Genomic DNA, 17,041 nt, shown 5'->3' with positions numbered 1-17,041 from the left:
TATATTTTGCTGACTTGTATTCTGTTCGAGACCTTCTCCATATTATATGACTTTATTTCACCGCATAACCCTCGCGCACCATGACGAACTTGTGCTAGGACTGCCCCCTTATTCTTTGTACTATTTATGCTACGTCGCGCTTGGCCTTGTGCATCTAGTGGCGGCTGTCGCGCTCTGACATCAACACTTTTGTGTACCACGTGCTTGTCGATGATGCTCGCGTGCAGTTGATACCTCCTTTGCCTTCTAATCTCGGTGCAGCACCCCTCCCGACCTCACGCTTCGCCAAACAAGCTTGAACCCTGCGTTGGCAGCTTTCTGGTCGACCGGGCCTGTTTAACATTCAAGGTGGACTGTTGCCCTACCCTGGGACTTTCATCCCATTATGCTTCTACTGCACCAGGTCGGCAGCGTCAAGATTGGTGAAGTCGTCCGATACACCATCACCTACACACCCTCGCAAGATCGAATTCTACCTTCGCCCGAAAAACTCCACGTTCGAATTCGAAATACCTCCACCATTGCTCTGCGCGCTGCTTTTGTACACGGACCTTATACGCTCTCCGTCTCGGCTTATCCCGCCAACTATAACCCCAACGAGAAGTTCCTCAACCCTCGCCGCTATGGAGTCCCCGAGTTTGAACCCATGCTCAAAGCAGGGGGCGCCTGGGAATGTGAACTGATCGTTCCAGATGATATCCGCCAGGGTGCCGGTGCCGGCCGACATGGCGGCTTTGGGAAAAGTCCTGAGCACGATGACGAATGTGCCACTTGGGTTATCGAAGTTGCATCACAGGTTATATTCTCGACTTCGGCTGCAGTAGGCTTCGAGGTTGTGATGGCACGCGACTACAAATCGCTCAACCTGAGTCAATCACTCCCTATTGTTAGCAATTCGAGCGCTGTACCGCAACCTGGCCGGGTTAGTGATCACCAGCAGAGTCAGGGTGCAAAGGACGGCCATCACCCTGCACAAACCAAAGGAGTCTTCTCTCGCGCCATTCACCTCAAAGTGGAGGATACAGCTACCCTGTGGAATACACCGAGACTCCCTGGTTGGGACGATATAGGTGAAAAGAGAGCGGAAGCTAAGGGTGCGGATAAACCTGTACAAAGTGTAGTCAAAACGGGAGACCCGGAAACGGAAGAGGACAAGCTACCTCCAGCGGAAGAACACAAGAAAAGGAAGGTTCATCTAGTCGTTTTGACTCACGGGCTGCACAGCAATCTCGGAGCTGATATGCTATACATTAAAGAAAGCATAGATGCTGCTGCAAAACAGGCGCGCATCGATGCCAAAGCTAGGCGGGCACGGGAGCGGGCGACTAAGAAGGCTGATTCAACCGAGTCACAGTCAAAAGACACAAAACAAGGCGAAGAAAACGACAGAGACCAGTCCCACCTTGACGACGATGACGATGACGACGAAGAGGTCATCGTACGCGGATATCCTGGAAACGCCACCAAGACCGAAAAGGGCATCAAATACCTCGGCAAACGACTTTCAAGATATATTCTCTCTATGACGTATCCCGATCAACCCTTTCTGCCGCTTGGCAAGGGGGCTGGTGAGGGTCTCGCTGAAGCTATGAGGGGCGACCATAACCACCAACACCACCACAATGACGACCACGATGTTAAACAGGCCCACAAGCATAGCACAATACAAGCCGATGTTGCCAAAGCAAAACACGACAGTTACTGCAGGCACTACAAGATTACAAGCATCAGTTTCGTTGGACATTCACTTGGCGGCTTGGTTCAGACCTACGCCATTGCCTACATTCAAAAACACTCCCCCAATTTTTTCAATCTAATTCAGCCAGTCAACTTCATCACTTTAGCCTCACCGTTTCTTGGCTTGAGCAACGAAAATCCTCTATATGTGAAATTTGCCCTTGACTTCGGCTTAGTCGGACGAACCGGACAAGATCTTGGCCTGACCTGGAGAGCCCCAACACTCGCCCGCAGCGGATGGGGCGCAATTGTCAGCAATCTTGGCGAGTCTGCACACAAAAAGGTATACGGGGAATCGCAGCCTGAATCCAAGCCTCTACTTCGCATCTTGCCTACTGGCCCAGCGCATACGGCCCTCAAAAAGTTCCGAAACCGCACCGTCTACTCCAATGTGGTCAACGACGGCATAGTTCCTCTTCGCACAAGCTGTCTCTTATTCTTGGATTGGCAGGGTCTTGGCCGCGTCGAAAAGGCTCGGCGAGATGCCGGTTTAGTAGAAACTGTTGTTGGATTTGGTTGGGCAGAGCTGACAGGCACGAACATCTTGTCTCCGCGGTCTAAGCAGAAACTACCGTCAGACGATCAAACACTGCAGAGTGACTCCGGCACAAGTACACCAAGGGGAAGCATGCGCCAGGTCCCGCAGCCTTCGGACGACGCTATCAACGAGGACGACAGAGCAAGCATTCGTTCAGTGCCACTGCCATTCAACGACGGCGAGGATCCTACCTCTGACACCAGCAGCGAGCCCTCGCATTCGTCGGCTCTGGCCGGCTTCTTCAACCTCTTTAAGAGCAACGAGCCTCCTAAGCCTCAAGTGACTTCTGCAAAACAGAAGAAGATTTTGCGACGCGGCCAGACGATACACCCCAATGGATCTGATACGGCCGACTCAAGTGCTACTGATGTTACGGACAGGCGACCAGGTAAGGCGACAACTGGGCAGGAGATGGAGGAGGCCATCGATGGGATGACTGCACCACCTAAAACTACATTTTTTGAATCTGCCGGCGACCTTCTCAACCCAAGCGTACCCACCACTGAGTACCTTCTCGATCCATCGAAGCGTCCCAGGACCATTTTCCACGACCGGGTTTACCATCCTAGTGATATACCGCCTCCGCCCATGAAGAAGCGGCAGACGACGCTTGTTCGTCGTAAGACATCCGGCAAGATGTCTGCAACGTCTCAGAATTCTATGCAGAGCGATGGCTCGTCGCCTTATCCTTCCATCAACCACGCTGATTCCATAGAATCGACAAAGGATTATGACGACACTGCCAACACCAACCCCGACAAACACCCGGCGGAGATAATTGACGGTTCAAGCATGCGCGTGGAAGAGAAGATTGCCAGAGGTTATCATCGGGACCTGTCATGGCGAAAGGTACTGGTGAAGCTGGAACCGGACGCCCACAACAACATCATAGTGCGCCGCATGTTTGCCAATGCTCATGGCTGGCCTGTTGTCAAGCACATGGTGGACGCCCATTTCAGTGACTCCGAGGCCGCACGGATGCGTGATGACGAGGAGCCAAACGTAGAGCGCGCATTCGCGTCTCACCGGTCGCCCGATGCCGATGGTCGGGAAGTCAAACGGCTGGGTCAACTTGATCAAGCGAATGAGGGCAGCTCTGGCTCATCTGACGAACCAAACAGCGGTGAAACCAACGAGGCAAGAGAAGCACGCGAAGCGTTGGACGAGGTCCCCGAATTGCCGAAGAAGCCTGATGGAGATGTCACCTCACCAGCTCCCCGTGCCGGATCGTCGGATAGGGCTGACTCTATGACGTGGAGCGATCGGGATTGGATGGACAGCGAAAATGAGAGCGATGCTGACCTGCACGGCGATGCGCAACATGGCAAAAGGAAGCAGCAGCAGCAGCTTGCGGAACCGGCCAAAGACGAGACACAACAAGGACGTCTAAGCCCATCTTCCTGGAAATGGACGGAGAAGATTGTGGGCAGGGGGTTGGCTGGCGGTCGTAGCAAAAGCCCCAAGCCCGATGAAGCCAAATGAGCTGACTTTTCGTACGATCAGGCGACATACATACACATACATAGCCTTTGATGAGACATGCATTCATGCGATAGATATATCACTACATAATATAATACGTGGAGGTTTGGGAGCAGCGTTACCCAGCGGTCACATGGCAAACAATTTGAATAAGAGCAAAAAAAGCAACAACCAAACACAAAGGTGAAAGGAGTTGTTGGACTCTTTCGGATCAAAAGTTTAACAGCAAAAAGAGCAAAAAAAGATGTGTATAATGGTGGGATTGATACCACCGAGTTGGACGAACGGGGAATCGAACCCCGGACCACTCCCAGATTAGATCCACAGGTGGAAATATGCTAAGGGAGTATTATACCACTAAACCATCCGCCCAGGATGTTGTTGGAAGCGGTGGTGTTATTATTTCTTAAGAGACTTTGCGGCCAATCCCGTACCAGTAGGTGGGTCCACTCTTCCGACTTGATGCGCCTCCCAGATGTGAAGAAACAAGGTGAGTTTGTGTAATATGATAACTCGCACGAATCTAGGATGATAATATTTCATATATGACGTATCTGCAACTTTGTCACGTTCTCCCTTGTGGCTGGTGTCTCACGCGTTATCGTCACACTCGGGATGTAGCACAACTGATAGCGTTTTGTCACGGTGTAACCTATGGACGATCTAGACGGGTGGTGTTGCGCAGGCGGATCGTGTCGTGAAGGGGAGAAACGGGCAGGATTTGAGGTAGATGAGGATGATTAGCCTGGTTTTAGCTTACCTGACGCATGCATGTTTATTGTCAACGGTTTTGATGAGATCAAAGTAGATGACGACTTACCCTGTAGACTTTGAAGATGTGTGGGGCCGTTTGCAGATCTAGTTTGCTACCTTTGCCGTTGAAACAGCACATCTGCTGGTACGATACACGACGGGAACACAGTCACAAATGAATTAGCTGGCAGTGTTTGTGTTGTCCATTCCTTTTCTTGGCGCCGTCCCACAAGAGCACGAGTTTTGTAACAATGCGCCAGCAAAGGGGTCTTGGCTGATGAAGAGACGCCAAACACACCGAGATGCACAACGTGACAGGAGAAAAAAAGGCAATGAGGCTTGGCTCGACAATTCGCTGGACATATTTTTTTTTCCCCCTTGATGCCACCAGTTCACGTTTTGCGGAATTCCCGACGAAACCCGGATTCGAGTGTCAAACTTCACGGGCTACGTCTGGATTCTGTGCGTACATGCAAGTTGGGGTGGTGAAACTGTCGTCGACCAGCAAGAGAACAGGTTTGGCGTTTCTTTTGGACAAGACGCTGGTTGAACAAAGATCTGCTTTTTCCTGCGGAAGGTGCGATTGAGTCACAGTCCCGCAAGGACTGGGCTTCTCATTCACACTTGCCTGATGTTGAGGTTGGAGGGCTTCGTGATTCATACTTGAGACGGGGAGATTCCTCTTGGTTTCCTTCTTTTTTTTTTTTTGGTTCCTCGTAGATTTGCTTTTTCCCCATTTTTACATTTCTGCTCTTCACTTTTTTTGAGCCGCAGATCGAGAAAGATTCGTGCCGTCTTTTTGATTGCTCGTGATACTTTTTGTTCTTTTTTCAGAGTACAAGTCCATTGCAGGCATTTTGCACTCTTTCGCCTAGACGAGACACTTCGGTCTGGTGCGATTTTCTTTATCAGCTAGCTTGAGCCTTGTTTCTACCAACAGGGAAGTAGAGACGAAGCAGCACAGCACGGCCCGTCGTTTGGCCCAACTTGAAGAAGCAAGGTCAAAGTTGCGGTGACACCCAAGTTCCCCGTTTTGGCCATTTCCAGAAATACTCGTCGACCCCAGATTGATAAGCGGGAGAACGAGAAACAAACCAGGCCGTTTACCGAGCGTGCCTTGCCTGGCGAGGAGAAGGGGAAGAGGAAACAAGAGGGACTAAAAAAAGAGAAGAGAGGCCAAAGAAAAGAAAAAGGAAAAAAAAAGAAAAGGAGCAAAAAAAAAAAGAGGACGCGCCGCACACAAAACTAAGCCTTCCCATCCCACCCCCAGATCTTGGGCAGGATCAGGATGGTCTTGGTCTCAGATTCGGATTCGGATTCGGACAAGCTCCGTCTCCTTAGCACCTGGAACCAGGTTGCCATGCGAGCCTATGTTCGGCAAGTGTTTTGCCTGAAGCTCAATGACAAGCTGGACGACTTTGATGAGCTGTGCACTCGCATCCAAGGTGCCCTCAGCCTTGCATGTCGACGATTCCCCCACTTTGCTGGCAAGATCTGTCTTGGGCCGGAAAAGGGTAAGGTGTACCTGTCTACGACGCCAAATGATGTAGTCTCTTTCAAGTTTTTTGACAATCGACGGGACATTGACCCCTTACCCTTTGGCTGGAGTTACCCGGAGCTGGCGGCCCAGGGTTTCCCCTGCAAGGCCTTTGTTGGGCCCTGGTTTGGTCTGTCGTATGACTTGACACCGGACGGGCCTGGAGCGCCCGTTACTGAGGTTCATGCACGCGTTATCCGAGGCGGTGGTCTCTTGCTGTGCGTCTTTATTCATCATTCCATCTCGGATGGCATTGGCATGTGCAATTTTGTGTCGAACTTTGCGGCTCACACGTTTCAGCACGCGTCGGCTGCGGTTGTCCATGGCCTTGTCAATGGCGGTGCCGTCAATGGCGATGCTGTCAAGGTCGACCTTGGATATCCCACCAACATAGACGTCGACATCCCCGAGGACAAGACGGCCGCTCTTGTCAAGAAGCTGTCCTTTGAGGGACTCGTCAAGAAATGCCCCGAATACACCATACTGCCAGAACCAACAGGACCGACTGCGCCTTGCAACCGCCAAGCCTGGCCGACTGCTCTTGGCGATGTTCCCAAGACGGGACGCATCTTTAAATTCAACCAGGACAAGATTGGAATGCTCAAGTCCCTGGCACAAAAATGGGCCAAGGGCAACGTTATTTTTGCCAACGGCGTCTGTCCATCGACCTTTGCCTGTCTAGCGGCCGTTACGTGGTCATTCTGCACTGTTGCACGACTGGAATCTCATCAGCCACAAAAGTCCACGACGGCAAATAACAACCACTCCAATATTACCAACGGCACAGACAAGGGCAAGGGTCTTCATGTGCGAAGCTCGACCGCCATGGCGCACCTACTGGTTCCGGCGTCGTGGAGAAGGCGTGCGTTTGAGCATGGTTTAGACGGATATGCAAGCAATGCAGTTTGCATGCCCAGAATTAGCGCCAGCGTCGATAGTCATTTTGCGATTGGCGATGACAGGGAAGAGACAGCATCAGCATCAGCAACATGTCCAAAGGCGTCACCAGCCACAACTTCAACTAGGGAAGAGGAGCTTGGCAAGCTGATATGCATGATCGACGCATCTATAAAGGCCATCGACGATAAGAGCGTCACGATGCGGACGGCCATGTTTCGAGCCGCGCCGGACCCTCGTCTTGTGGGCGTCAACATTGATCCCCAGGATCCGCTGGACTTCATCGTCAACTCATGGCGTCACCTGGGTGGCGATATCGCATTTGGACTGCCGGGACTGGAGCCCGGAGACGAACCGGGTTCACGCGGGAGAACAGCCGATGCAGTACGTCGTGCGCAGCCGGCGTGGAATATGGGTGCCGGGCTTGTACTACCAGGGAAGAAGCGAGATTCGCCGTATGAGATATTGGTGACGTTGGATGAGGAGTCTATGGGGCGGCTGCTAGCGAACAGGGAGTGGATGAAGTGGGTGAGCGAGACGATTGAGTGATTTTTTTTTTGGAGTTTCCTTTCCTTTCCTTTCTTTTCTGTTCTTTTTTCTGTGTTTTACGGATACAGAAATAGGCTAGGGCACATTTCTTAGAGACTCATTGGCAACAATAATAGACGACGACACTAGACGATTTATTTACATTGGAAAAGGACCACTTGACTTACACGGTTCGGTGTTTTGTCCATGTCTGGTCCATGTCTGTCCCCACGTTGGCTGATTAGCCGCATGTATGGCGTCTGGTCTGATCTGGTAGTGTGGGCCAAGGGCATGGCCGCTTGAACCTGCATGTGCAGAATGTCAACTCAGAAGTCAAGTCTGGTCTAGCCCAGGTCGACTCGACTGTGCCACCAGTCAATTCCAGCTCCAGCCGCAGGTGTGTTGGTGCAGGCCATCGGGTGGCTCGACCGACATGGAGGTGTTGGTTGGAGTCATGACGACTGCATGGCTGGTCTTATGTTGGTCATGTCCTGGTTGTGGTTGTGGAGCCGGCAATCCTCCATCTCTGCCAAGTCCATCCATCAATCAAATGCATCGAATCGGTCCTAACTGGGTCCAAACCAATGTGCAGCAAGCTATTACAGTCTGGTGCAAGCAGTCAAACAGACTCTCAAATTTTCTAGCCCAGCTCTGACATCACGCTCAACATCGTCGCCTAGCATCCTAGCAATCTCAACCTCATCACCCATCGATTCGCACCCCCTAACCGTCAACCTCACCAGCTCAACCTACGAACCGCCTGAGAACATTAAATCACACACCCGCAACCCCATATCAAAATGGAGGAATAAACCCCCCCCCGACACGCAATAAGCGCAGCGGCGAATTCGCGACACAAGCGGCCTCCAACTCGCCACTCCAACAACACAAAAAGGGCACAAAATCATAACAGCTTCTCCCATACTCATCAATCGACGCATCCATCCACCACCATGCGCATCTTCCTCCTCCCCCTCTCCACGCGCCGCACATTCCTCTACGCCCAGCGCCTACACATCACCACCTCGCCGCCCAACTCGTCCCTCCTCGACAGGGGCACCGCCTTCGCCGCCCGCAAATGGTCCGAGTGGGAGAAGAAGCCGTCGGGCTGGCAGAAGAAGGTGGTCGAGTACGGGAACCATGCGTTTCGGCGCATCCCCTACGAGGAATGGGGCCTGAAGAGCGTGCCGCCGCTGTCGACGCGCCGTCGCCAGGAGGAGATTGAGGGCAAGGAGAAGGTGGAGCTGGTGTTTCCGGGAGGTGTGCTGCGCGAGGGGGATGTGCTGCGCGTGGTGGATGGGTTGGCGAGGGAGAGGGAGGGTTTGCATCGGAGGAGGTTGATGTGGTGTTTTGTGGGGATGCCGATTACGTTGCCTTTTGCGCTGGTGCCAGTGTGCGTATTTGCTCTGCTCTTGTTGTGTTTGTTTGACTGACATTTGTAGGATCCCCAACTTGCCGTTCTTCTATCTCGTGTATCGAGCCTGGTCGCATTGGAGGGCGATTGCGGGCGGCAAGCATATACAGTGGCTGGTGGGGGAGAAGTTGCTCAAGCCTACGCCGTCGAGGACGCTGGACAAGTTGTACGGGGAGATACGGGCCGTGGAGGACGGCAAGGAGAGGTTGCTGTTGACGCAGGAGCAGGTTACGTCGTTTTCGGAGACGTTGGATGTGCCGGCGCTGGAGATTGAGTTGGAGAGGGCGATTTGGCAGGTTGAGCAGGCGTTGCGGGAGGATGGCCAAGATGTGAAGGAGAAGAGTGAGGGTGTGAAGAGTAAAGATGCAGACAAGACTAAAGACGTGGACGAAAAGAGTAAAGAGACACAGGAGAAGCAATGACGTCAAGAGATAATGTATAATTAGTATAGACTGGGAGTGAACCACCCCCCTTATAGAATGGGACCAGCCCGTATCCTACTTATGACTTTTGTTCATATATGTATCTTCAACCACCTTGTACAAATGATGAGTATCATTGTGACTCGCATCTCAACCACCCTCCCACATCTAACCGCCTCATCAATCCCATCGCAAGCACAACCCTTCGTGGGGTGAAGAAGCTCAAGTCAGGCATATGGAACTGATACTCCTCTTCCAAATATCCCATTTCTTCATCAACACGCTCGATGTAGTCCTGAGTCTTTCCCATACCCTGCTTAAGTTAGCCTCATCTCAACACTAGCCAAAAGAAAGAAAGAAAACACACCTCTCTCAAAGCAATCTTCTCCATCAACAGCTTCTCATACTCTCTCGCCTCTTGGAGGAGGACATATGACCGCCACGCTTCTGCCGCTTTGTACCGGAGGAGACGCTGTGCCGGACTGATGCTCACGTTTCGCTTGATTCTGACGTCTCGTCTTTGTGGGGGAGCGTGAGGATTCAGAGGGGAGGGGAAGTCGGGCTTGTAGGCGTCCATGTCGAAGATTGATTGTGCATAAAGCAAAGAACAAAAAGAAGGAGTACAATAGAAAAACAAAGAGACAGAGAGAGAAGTCGGAATATTATTCTGAGTTATGGCGTGTATATTTGTTGTCCGTTTTTGGCATCATGTGGCTGGAATGTAGCGCGTGAGTTTGGATGGGTGGATTGTGTTTTGTGTAGCACCACCAGTACTAGGAAACATTTCTACAAGAGGATTGCCTTTATGTGTTTCTGCTTTTTATTATTCCCCCCCTTTTTTTTTTGAAAGACAAAAATTTTAAAAAAATTGGAAAATTGGTAGACTTAATAGCGCGCTGCCAAGTGAGGATGTCGATGCTTGTCTCTTGCGGCGCTGTCCGGTTGCGGAAATGCGGCATGTGTCCAAGAGTCGCGACCAGCCACGACTACACTCAAAATTTTTAAGGTTGGTTGCATATACCAGAGACGGCTGCTTTTAGATGCCGTTTTGCAATTAACGGAAGGGAATCGAAAACTCATTTCACAACCTCCCCTTAGCTCATCATTGTAGGAGTATTAAATTTTGTACCTGTATAATGCTCGGCGTAATACCAACACCGAAAAAAAAAAAAGATGAATATTTGCCGAATATGCTAGGAACAAGAAGGGATATATCAAAGCGAGTGACCAATACCGTCTCCAACGCCTGTTCTGGTTTATTAGTGTGTAATACCCAACACGATGTGTAATGCATGCAGTCGTTTCTTCCATCTCTTCCAAGCACAAATATTAGAATCCTCACACTTTGTTTCTCAATCTATCTTTGTTTTTTTCTTTGTTGAATCTTCGCGCCGGCCTATTCTGTGATGAACGTAGCCTCCATGAATAGCTGGCCTTCTTCGGTGATTTCTTCGTCGCCAATCTTGAGCTTGAGCGTCATTTTTGGTGCGTACTGCGCTGCGTGTTAGCTGGGCCGTTCTATCCCTACTTTGGTAACGGGAAAACAGGAAAACGGGGAAAACGGCAAAATGGCAACATACCTGGTAAATATACGGCTTCGTACCAGCAGCGGCGGCTACAATCGTCTTGACAAAGCCAGGCACCTCGGCCATGACGTCCACACGGTCCGTTCGGTCTCCGAGAGGACCTTCCAGTACGGCACTGGTCGGCTTGGCATCCTTCTCGTTGCCTGTCCATTCAAACTTGACAGAGCTGGGCTCGGGCCACTCGTTTTCCGAGTCGTTCTTAACCTCGGTGTGGATAGCCTCGTGGCCAGGACCGGCCGTGATGATCTGCTTGTCGTTGACAATGCCGCCAACATTGACCACGGTTGAGCCGTACGAGGGAGGGGTGGTGAACTCCATCATGATGGCAGAGTAGTTGGGCCCCTGGAAGTTGGCAAAGTTCCACTTGCCAGCGGCGTGGTGCGGCTTCATACCCTGCAGAGCGAACGAGTACATGGCCCTGCCCTTGAAGTCGACGGGGCCATCGGGTGTGGTGATGGTGCCCTCGGCGGCGCATCGTGGCCAGAAGACGTGGCGGATGCTTCCCCAGGGATTTTCGAGATCAGTTCCGTACTGGGTGGTGCCGCTCTTGCCAGCCTTGAAACCCGGAGCTGTGCGGGTAATCTTGAGGTTAACGATGGACTTTTCATCGTTCATGCTCTTGATGGTGTATTCGTTTCCGTCTTCGGAGAGCTCGAGCGCGCAGTCGTCGGCATAGCAGGCCGTCTTGTCTTCGTTGAATTCAAAGTTGTTCAGAGGGGTTGAACACCACAGGTGGGGCTTGGAAGGATCTTTGGAGAAGACCTTGGAGTTGAACTGGCAAGTCGTTCGCACGCCACTTGGGATGTATGTTAGCAGAGGGTCCTTGGTGCTAAATCACATACGCACAGGATGGGGGAGAGGGGAAAACATACGCAACGTTGCTGTAGATGACCTGCGCAAGACCGATGTGGCCGTCGTCCGACATCAGATAGAAGCTCTGGGTCTCGACACAGGTCGACTCCATGGCCGTCCACTTCAAGTCATCGCGGGTAAGTTCGGTAAAAGGAGTCTCTTTGCCTTCTTCGGCCACCGACTTGATCGCAGACGGGCCGTAGATGGGCTCCTGAGTGCCGGCGACGTTGGCCAACCTAGAAGTGCCGGCGACCGGCAGATGGTTAGCTGGTGTTGGTATTGCGATGGAGTGGCGGGGTTGACGATGAAGGCCAAGCGGAAGAGAAAAGAGCTCGATCGACTTACTGTTGCTTCGCCCAATTGAACATTCTGGAAATCGACAGTGTGTTGATTAGAGGGAGTGTGTGAAAAGACGAGGTTCGTAGGAAGGAGGAAAAGAGGATTGAAGTAGGAGATGGGAACAAGGTTTGAAGGTGGATAGATGAGAGGAACAGCAGACCGACGGCGATGTCGTCGAGTGGCAGGGTCTAGTTTGGGTTAGTTTAGTGACCCAGGTACCTCACTCACCGCTGTCGTGGGCCTGCATTTGACATTTGATTTGATCTGGATGGCTGGGACTGACAAAGCCAGGCTGGGCTGGAGGACTATGTAGACATCTGGAGGGGCTGGAGGGGCAGAACTGGTGGCACCAGACCGGACCATCTTAAACCATGCAGTTATTAACGTGGCAGTCCGTCTGCACACCTCAGACCAGACCGCACAAAAGAGTCAAGTACGGAAGCCAAATAATAACGACCTTCATCATGTCATGTCAAGTCAAGTGGGTAGGGCGAAAAGCTGAGAGTGGGCTGGCATATGACGCCAAGAGCCAAATCATCTTGGACAGTGGGCCTTCCGCTCTTATGCTCGATTCGATTTTGCTATTCTAGTCTGGTCACTTTGCATACTAAGTAATAAACATTGGAGAGCATAGCAAGGAGTCAAATTGTTGGACCAACCGAGGAGATATCAGGGTCTGGGAAATAACAGACGAAAGCAGGATTGCATTACTCAGCCGTGGGCAAACTACCTAGGTAGGCACCTTGGCTGCTTTGTAAGTACCTAGGTAGTTGTGCAAGCGGCTGATGTCAAAGTTGAGCTGATCGTGCTGGTTGATGCCAAAGTCATCAAGCCTCGATGCCCTGCACAGACTGCATACCCCTCCAGTTTGCCTGCATGTGTCCTCGTCTCGCACCGCCCGACGGCATGACGCTGTAATTGAAATTGAACTTGAAATTACATGTCGGGAGTTGCTGACGGAAGCGACCAGATTCGACCTGCTACTGGACGCCGTCTCGCCCTCACCAGCGGCCGCAGTGGTTCTCCTCAACTGCAAGTGGTCAAGAAGCGCCCGGCTCTTGTGTCTGGTCCAGTCTGCTTCAGTCCTGTGCATGTCAAGTCCCAGCCAGTCTGGTTAGCCACTTCCGGCCCGGCAAGGCCCCAACCAAAATTTACAGGGGCTAACCGCTCCCCATGCGGCCTGGCCGTGCCTCGACTGGCATTGACTGGCTTTACACGTCTCATCTGGTATCCATCGAATGTTTGGTGCAGAGTTTGTATGCGCCGCGTGCTCCGTTCTGGTCAAGCCAATTTTGGGGTGGTCAAGTCTGGTCTGGTCTGGCTGGTCCTTATTCATCATCAAAAATAGTCCCATCTTCCCTACTGTCTGTACTCCTTCGATTTTTGCTGGCGCTCCATCGTCATATCCTCCTATTCACCACATGCCCGTCATCAACAACACGTCACTATTTCCTTGAAGCGTTGTGTGTTTGTTGCCCCATTTCTGCCCTGTACTCGTTGCATGCTGTCTTCTTTTCAGCCATTCATTCAACTGCCACCATTTCGCCGACATCTTATTCTGCTCACCATCAAAAGTTTTTGTTTTGCGACGCGCCATACCTTTCCGAGTTCGCCTTTTCCCTTCGCTCGATTCACCACCCATCTCCGTCGCGCAATCTTTTCCTACGCACATACGAACAGTCTTCCCGTCGTACTTCTGATCCGCTCTTAATCGACATCGCTATCGACACGTAGGGTTGGCAACAAGTCGCGACCGAGTTCGGCGACTCTCTACGCTCTCTATTCCGATACCATAGCAAATACTGTATCCGACGAAACATACACACAGCGCCGATTATCATCATGGAGGAGCCCCAGATCCTGCCACAAGTCACCGAGCCGATTTCGCGACCCAGCTCGACTTCCACCTCGGCGTCTGCAAACTTGCAACAACTCCCCGCCATCACCGCCCTCGCGGCGAGCAATGTCGCGCAGATTTCACCGCAACTGAGGTATGGAAGCTGTATTGAAGCCAGAGTTATGAATAATTGCGAATCTTGAGTCAATATGCCAGCGTCGATGCAAGCCGCCACTGCCCGGCCCTAGGCTCATTTATACTGGCCTAGAAGTCTAGGCTGGTCAACTTCACTATCAAACCTCCAGCACCAACAATCGGTATATGGAGCTAATACTCATAAACAGAGCGACTGCAGCACCGCAAAATCCAACCTACACAGGGGCCACGCCGCCAGCCGCGACTAATGGGAACGGCAATTTGGTGAGTTTGACAAGTCCGCGATAATACCCAAATAAAACACCAATCCTGCATGAGATTGAACGCCTCGACACTTCTCCTTTGAGCTTGCTCATCTCTCAAGACGCATATGGAGCTCAGGAGAGTACTTTGGTGTTGCTTGTCGATAACCAGGTCTCTCCTATCCTCCGCTGCAGCATCCTTGGCAGGGAGCCACGATTTGACATTGCTATCCTTATCGCGTGAGATAAGAGTGGGTCACGTGTCTTATCGTGGGTAATCCCGGGCAGGCTACTGGAGGCTGCTGGGTCTGTCGCAAAACGTGGCTTGCTTATCGCCGCTTATCAGTCGGGCGCATGCGGGAGACCAAAAGTTTTTTTTTTCCTGCATCGTCATGTCGTCTTATCGATCACGATAGTTATCTGTACCCAGTCAGCCTATTTATCGCCGGGCGCCTCCCCATTCACCCACGCATTTCCACAGCGCACAACCGGCAACATGATGGCCACTAACACTTCCCCTACGCAGCCAACATGCCAAAACTGCACAACATCCACGACTCCTTTGTGGCGTCGCGATGAGTTTGGCTCTGTGCTCTGCAACGCCTGCGGCCTCTTCCTCAAGCTGCATGGCCGCCCTCGACCGATCTCTTTGAAGACCGACGTTATCAAGAGCCGTAATCGTGTAAAAACGATTCGACCTGACCTTGCGGCAAAGAAGAAGGTAAATCAACTTCCGCACATCCTCGACAAGCACAAAGACATGTCTGACCCGTTCTTTCTCCTTTAGCAACAGCAGCAGGCGGCTCAGAACTTTGGCCTGGGCGCCGATGTAAATGGAGCCGACCTTTCTGCGCACAATGCCGTCGCCGCCGCCCAAGCTATACGTCGAACTTCGCACAAGGCGAACGGCAACGATGGATCCGACTCTCCCATCTCCCGCACCGGCACACCATCCATGTACAACCAAGGGCTCCCCTCATTCATGGTTGACGACCCGTACCAAGGAACTGGGTTTAACGGCGCCTCGGAAAACGGCGATCGGGACGCACCGCAAACACATGAGCAGCTGATTGCTCAGAATTCGAGCCTCAAGACGAGAGTTAGCGAGCTGGAAGTCATCAACGAGCTATTCAGGGGCCGACTGAGCCAACTTGAACAACAAGAAGCCGCTGCCCGACGCGGACAAGAAGTTGCTGGCGTTGAGCAGACACAGCTTAGGACACAGCTGGACGCCAGTCAGGAGAGCGCTTCGCAGCTCCAGACCCAACTCGACGATAGCCATCGCCGAGAGAATAATTTGAAGCGCCGCCTGGACGAGCTGGAGTTGGAGTTGAAGGCGGTTAAGGATGCCCTTGGTGGTGACTTGGAGCGGCCAAGTAAAAGATCCCGTACTGACGAAGATGCTCACCTTGCGGACCAAGCCCTGGCACCGGCGGAAGAACAATCAGAGTCGCAACAGGAGCTTGCCGCAGAGCAAACAGAAGAGCCTAGTACCGTGGATGCGACAATGAGCGAGGCGCCAGTTGCTGAAACACCAGCGGCTGAGGAGACCACCAACGGGACTACTGAAGCTGCTCCCGAGGAGACTGAGGAGCCTACCGAGCCTTTGGTTGAAGACGCCGTGGCTGACTCCTCAGAGTCGTGAGCAAAGGCAACGAGAATGCCCATGATAATGACCCTTTTTCCTTTTTACATCGCAACGAGCCAACCGCACAGGAATATGCCTCGCTGAGTGGCTGCTGCGTTCTCGCTGACTTTTACGACACATACAACTAATATTTGGCATACGACAAGACAATGTGGGCATGCCACCTTATCGACAGTTGTGAATCACACAAACTGTTTTGTATTATTTATTAATGCGCGTTATGTCCTCCTTTTCCTTTTTCATTGATGACCTGGCAAGGTTCATTTGGGTGGAACTACAAAACAAAATGGCGCGGCAAAACAGGGAAACAAAAAGTACATGAATTGATACCATTAGATACCTTCAGACCAAGGCCAGGACTGTGCCTGTCGTGGTGCAGCCCCCCCAGGTGGCGGCGAGTCTTTGAAGACGAGGAGTTGTTGGCGTACAGGGTGTCAAGGTATCGACTAGAGCGGATCGCATAAAAGTGTTTAGCTATGAATTCATCTCGACTTGACCGATATTTGGATGTCAAACACGTTCCTGGGTAATATGTGCCAAGGTGATGAACTATGCCCGAGTTCGCGACGGAATAAATGCCCTTGAACTCATAATGGTAATTGAAACAAAATACGTGCTAGGTTACGAATCATATTGCGTCAGCAGTTGCTGCAGAAAGCTGTTGGTCGTTTGCTGCAGATGTTTTCCGTTGTTGGTGTTACTCGCCGGTTGGCCTGGGTCTCCGCATCCATGCCAGCCGAGCCCTCACTCTTCACTCTCGCCTCACTTGCCATTCACTTCACTTCAACTCAGACGACCTCACACGAACCAACTCTTTCACCGTGAAACCCCCCAACCTATTTCTCACACCTCTTCATCAAAATCCATCACAACTTTTGCAAACCACCCAAAGAATTTTTGTGATTCAACTACCGCGCCCACCTACCTTCCATCTCAACCATCTACCCACGAATCACGATGCCTCCCACCGCAGCAGCAAGAGGCGGGCCCCGATGGCCAAACATGTCCACCCCACAATCATCCGGTGGAAAAAGCAGCAAAGGTCTCGCTGGAAAGACTATCCTTCGCGGCAG

At 51.8% G+C, this 17,041-nt stretch overlaps 6 protein-coding genes and 1 non-coding gene across 7 annotated transcripts; 4 read left to right on the top strand and 3 right to left on the bottom strand.

Annotated features, from left to right (window-relative positions):
* Nucleotides 1-385: 385 nt before the first annotated feature.
* Nucleotides 386-3,757, top strand: VFPPC_05180 (lipase/serine esterase; the record flags this gene model as incomplete). Its single annotated transcript, XM_018284415.1, has 1 exon — nt 386-3,757. One exon carries the CDS (start codon nt 386-388, stop codon nt 3,755-3,757), a length of 3,372 nt encoding a protein of 1,123 aa, XP_018145894.1.
* Nucleotides 3,758-4,034: 277 nt separating this feature from the next.
* On the bottom strand, nt 4,035-4,129 carry VFPPC_17269. The gene has a single exon. It is a non-coding gene; the product is annotated as a tRNA-Ala (tRNA).
* Nucleotides 4,130-5,798: 1,669 nt separating this feature from the next.
* On the top strand, nt 5,799-7,493 carry VFPPC_05178 (C-8 acyltransferase; the record flags this gene model as incomplete). The annotated part of the gene is made up of 1 exon (XM_018284414.1): nt 5,799-7,493. The coding sequence occupies one exon, from the start codon at nt 5,799-5,801 to the stop codon at nt 7,491-7,493; it is 1,695 nt and encodes a 564-aa protein (XP_018145893.1).
* Nucleotides 7,494-8,425: 932 nt separating this feature from the next.
* On the top strand, nt 8,426-9,308 carry VFPPC_05177 (mitochondrial k+-H+ exchange-related domain-containing protein; the record flags this gene model as incomplete). The annotated part of the gene is made up of 2 exons (XM_018284413.1): nt 8,426-8,865; nt 8,915-9,308. 2 exons carry the CDS (start codon nt 8,426-8,428, stop codon nt 9,306-9,308), a joined length of 834 nt encoding a protein of 277 aa, XP_018145892.1.
* Nucleotides 9,309-9,441: 133 nt separating this feature from the next.
* VFPPC_13776 (hypothetical protein) lies at nt 9,442-9,885 on the bottom strand (the record flags this gene model as incomplete). The annotated part of the gene is made up of 2 exons (XM_018291548.1): nt 9,442-9,621; nt 9,676-9,885. The coding sequence occupies 2 exons, from the start codon at nt 9,883-9,885 to the stop codon at nt 9,442-9,444; spliced, it is 390 nt and encodes a 129-aa protein (XP_018145891.1).
* An 819-nt stretch (nt 9,886-10,704) lies between these two features.
* Nucleotides 10,705-12,114, bottom strand: VFPPC_05176 (survival factor 1; the record flags this gene model as incomplete). Its single annotated transcript, XM_018284412.1, has 4 exons — nt 10,705-10,800; nt 10,889-11,690; nt 11,767-11,982; nt 12,092-12,114. 4 exons carry the CDS (start codon nt 12,112-12,114, stop codon nt 10,705-10,707), a joined length of 1,137 nt encoding a protein of 378 aa, XP_018145890.1.
* Nucleotides 12,115-13,927: 1,813 nt separating this feature from the next.
* On the top strand, nt 13,928-15,965 carry VFPPC_13775 (zinc finger protein; the record flags this gene model as incomplete). The annotated part of the gene is made up of 4 exons (XM_018291547.1): nt 13,928-14,076; nt 14,267-14,342; nt 14,847-15,041; nt 15,108-15,965. The coding sequence occupies 4 exons, from the start codon at nt 13,928-13,930 to the stop codon at nt 15,963-15,965; spliced, it is 1,278 nt and encodes a 425-aa protein (XP_018145889.1).
* Between the last annotated feature and the right edge of the window lie 1,076 nt (nt 15,966-17,041).

Source organism: Pochonia chlamydosporia, chromosome 3 (genome assembly GCF_001653235.2).
Source record: "Pochonia chlamydosporia 170 chromosome 3, whole genome shotgun sequence".
Taxonomy (NCBI): domain Eukaryota; kingdom Fungi; phylum Ascomycota; class Sordariomycetes; order Hypocreales; family Clavicipitaceae; genus Pochonia; species Pochonia chlamydosporia.
Note: the sequence above shows the minus strand (reverse complement) of the source record. Positions and strands in the feature narration are given on the sequence as shown.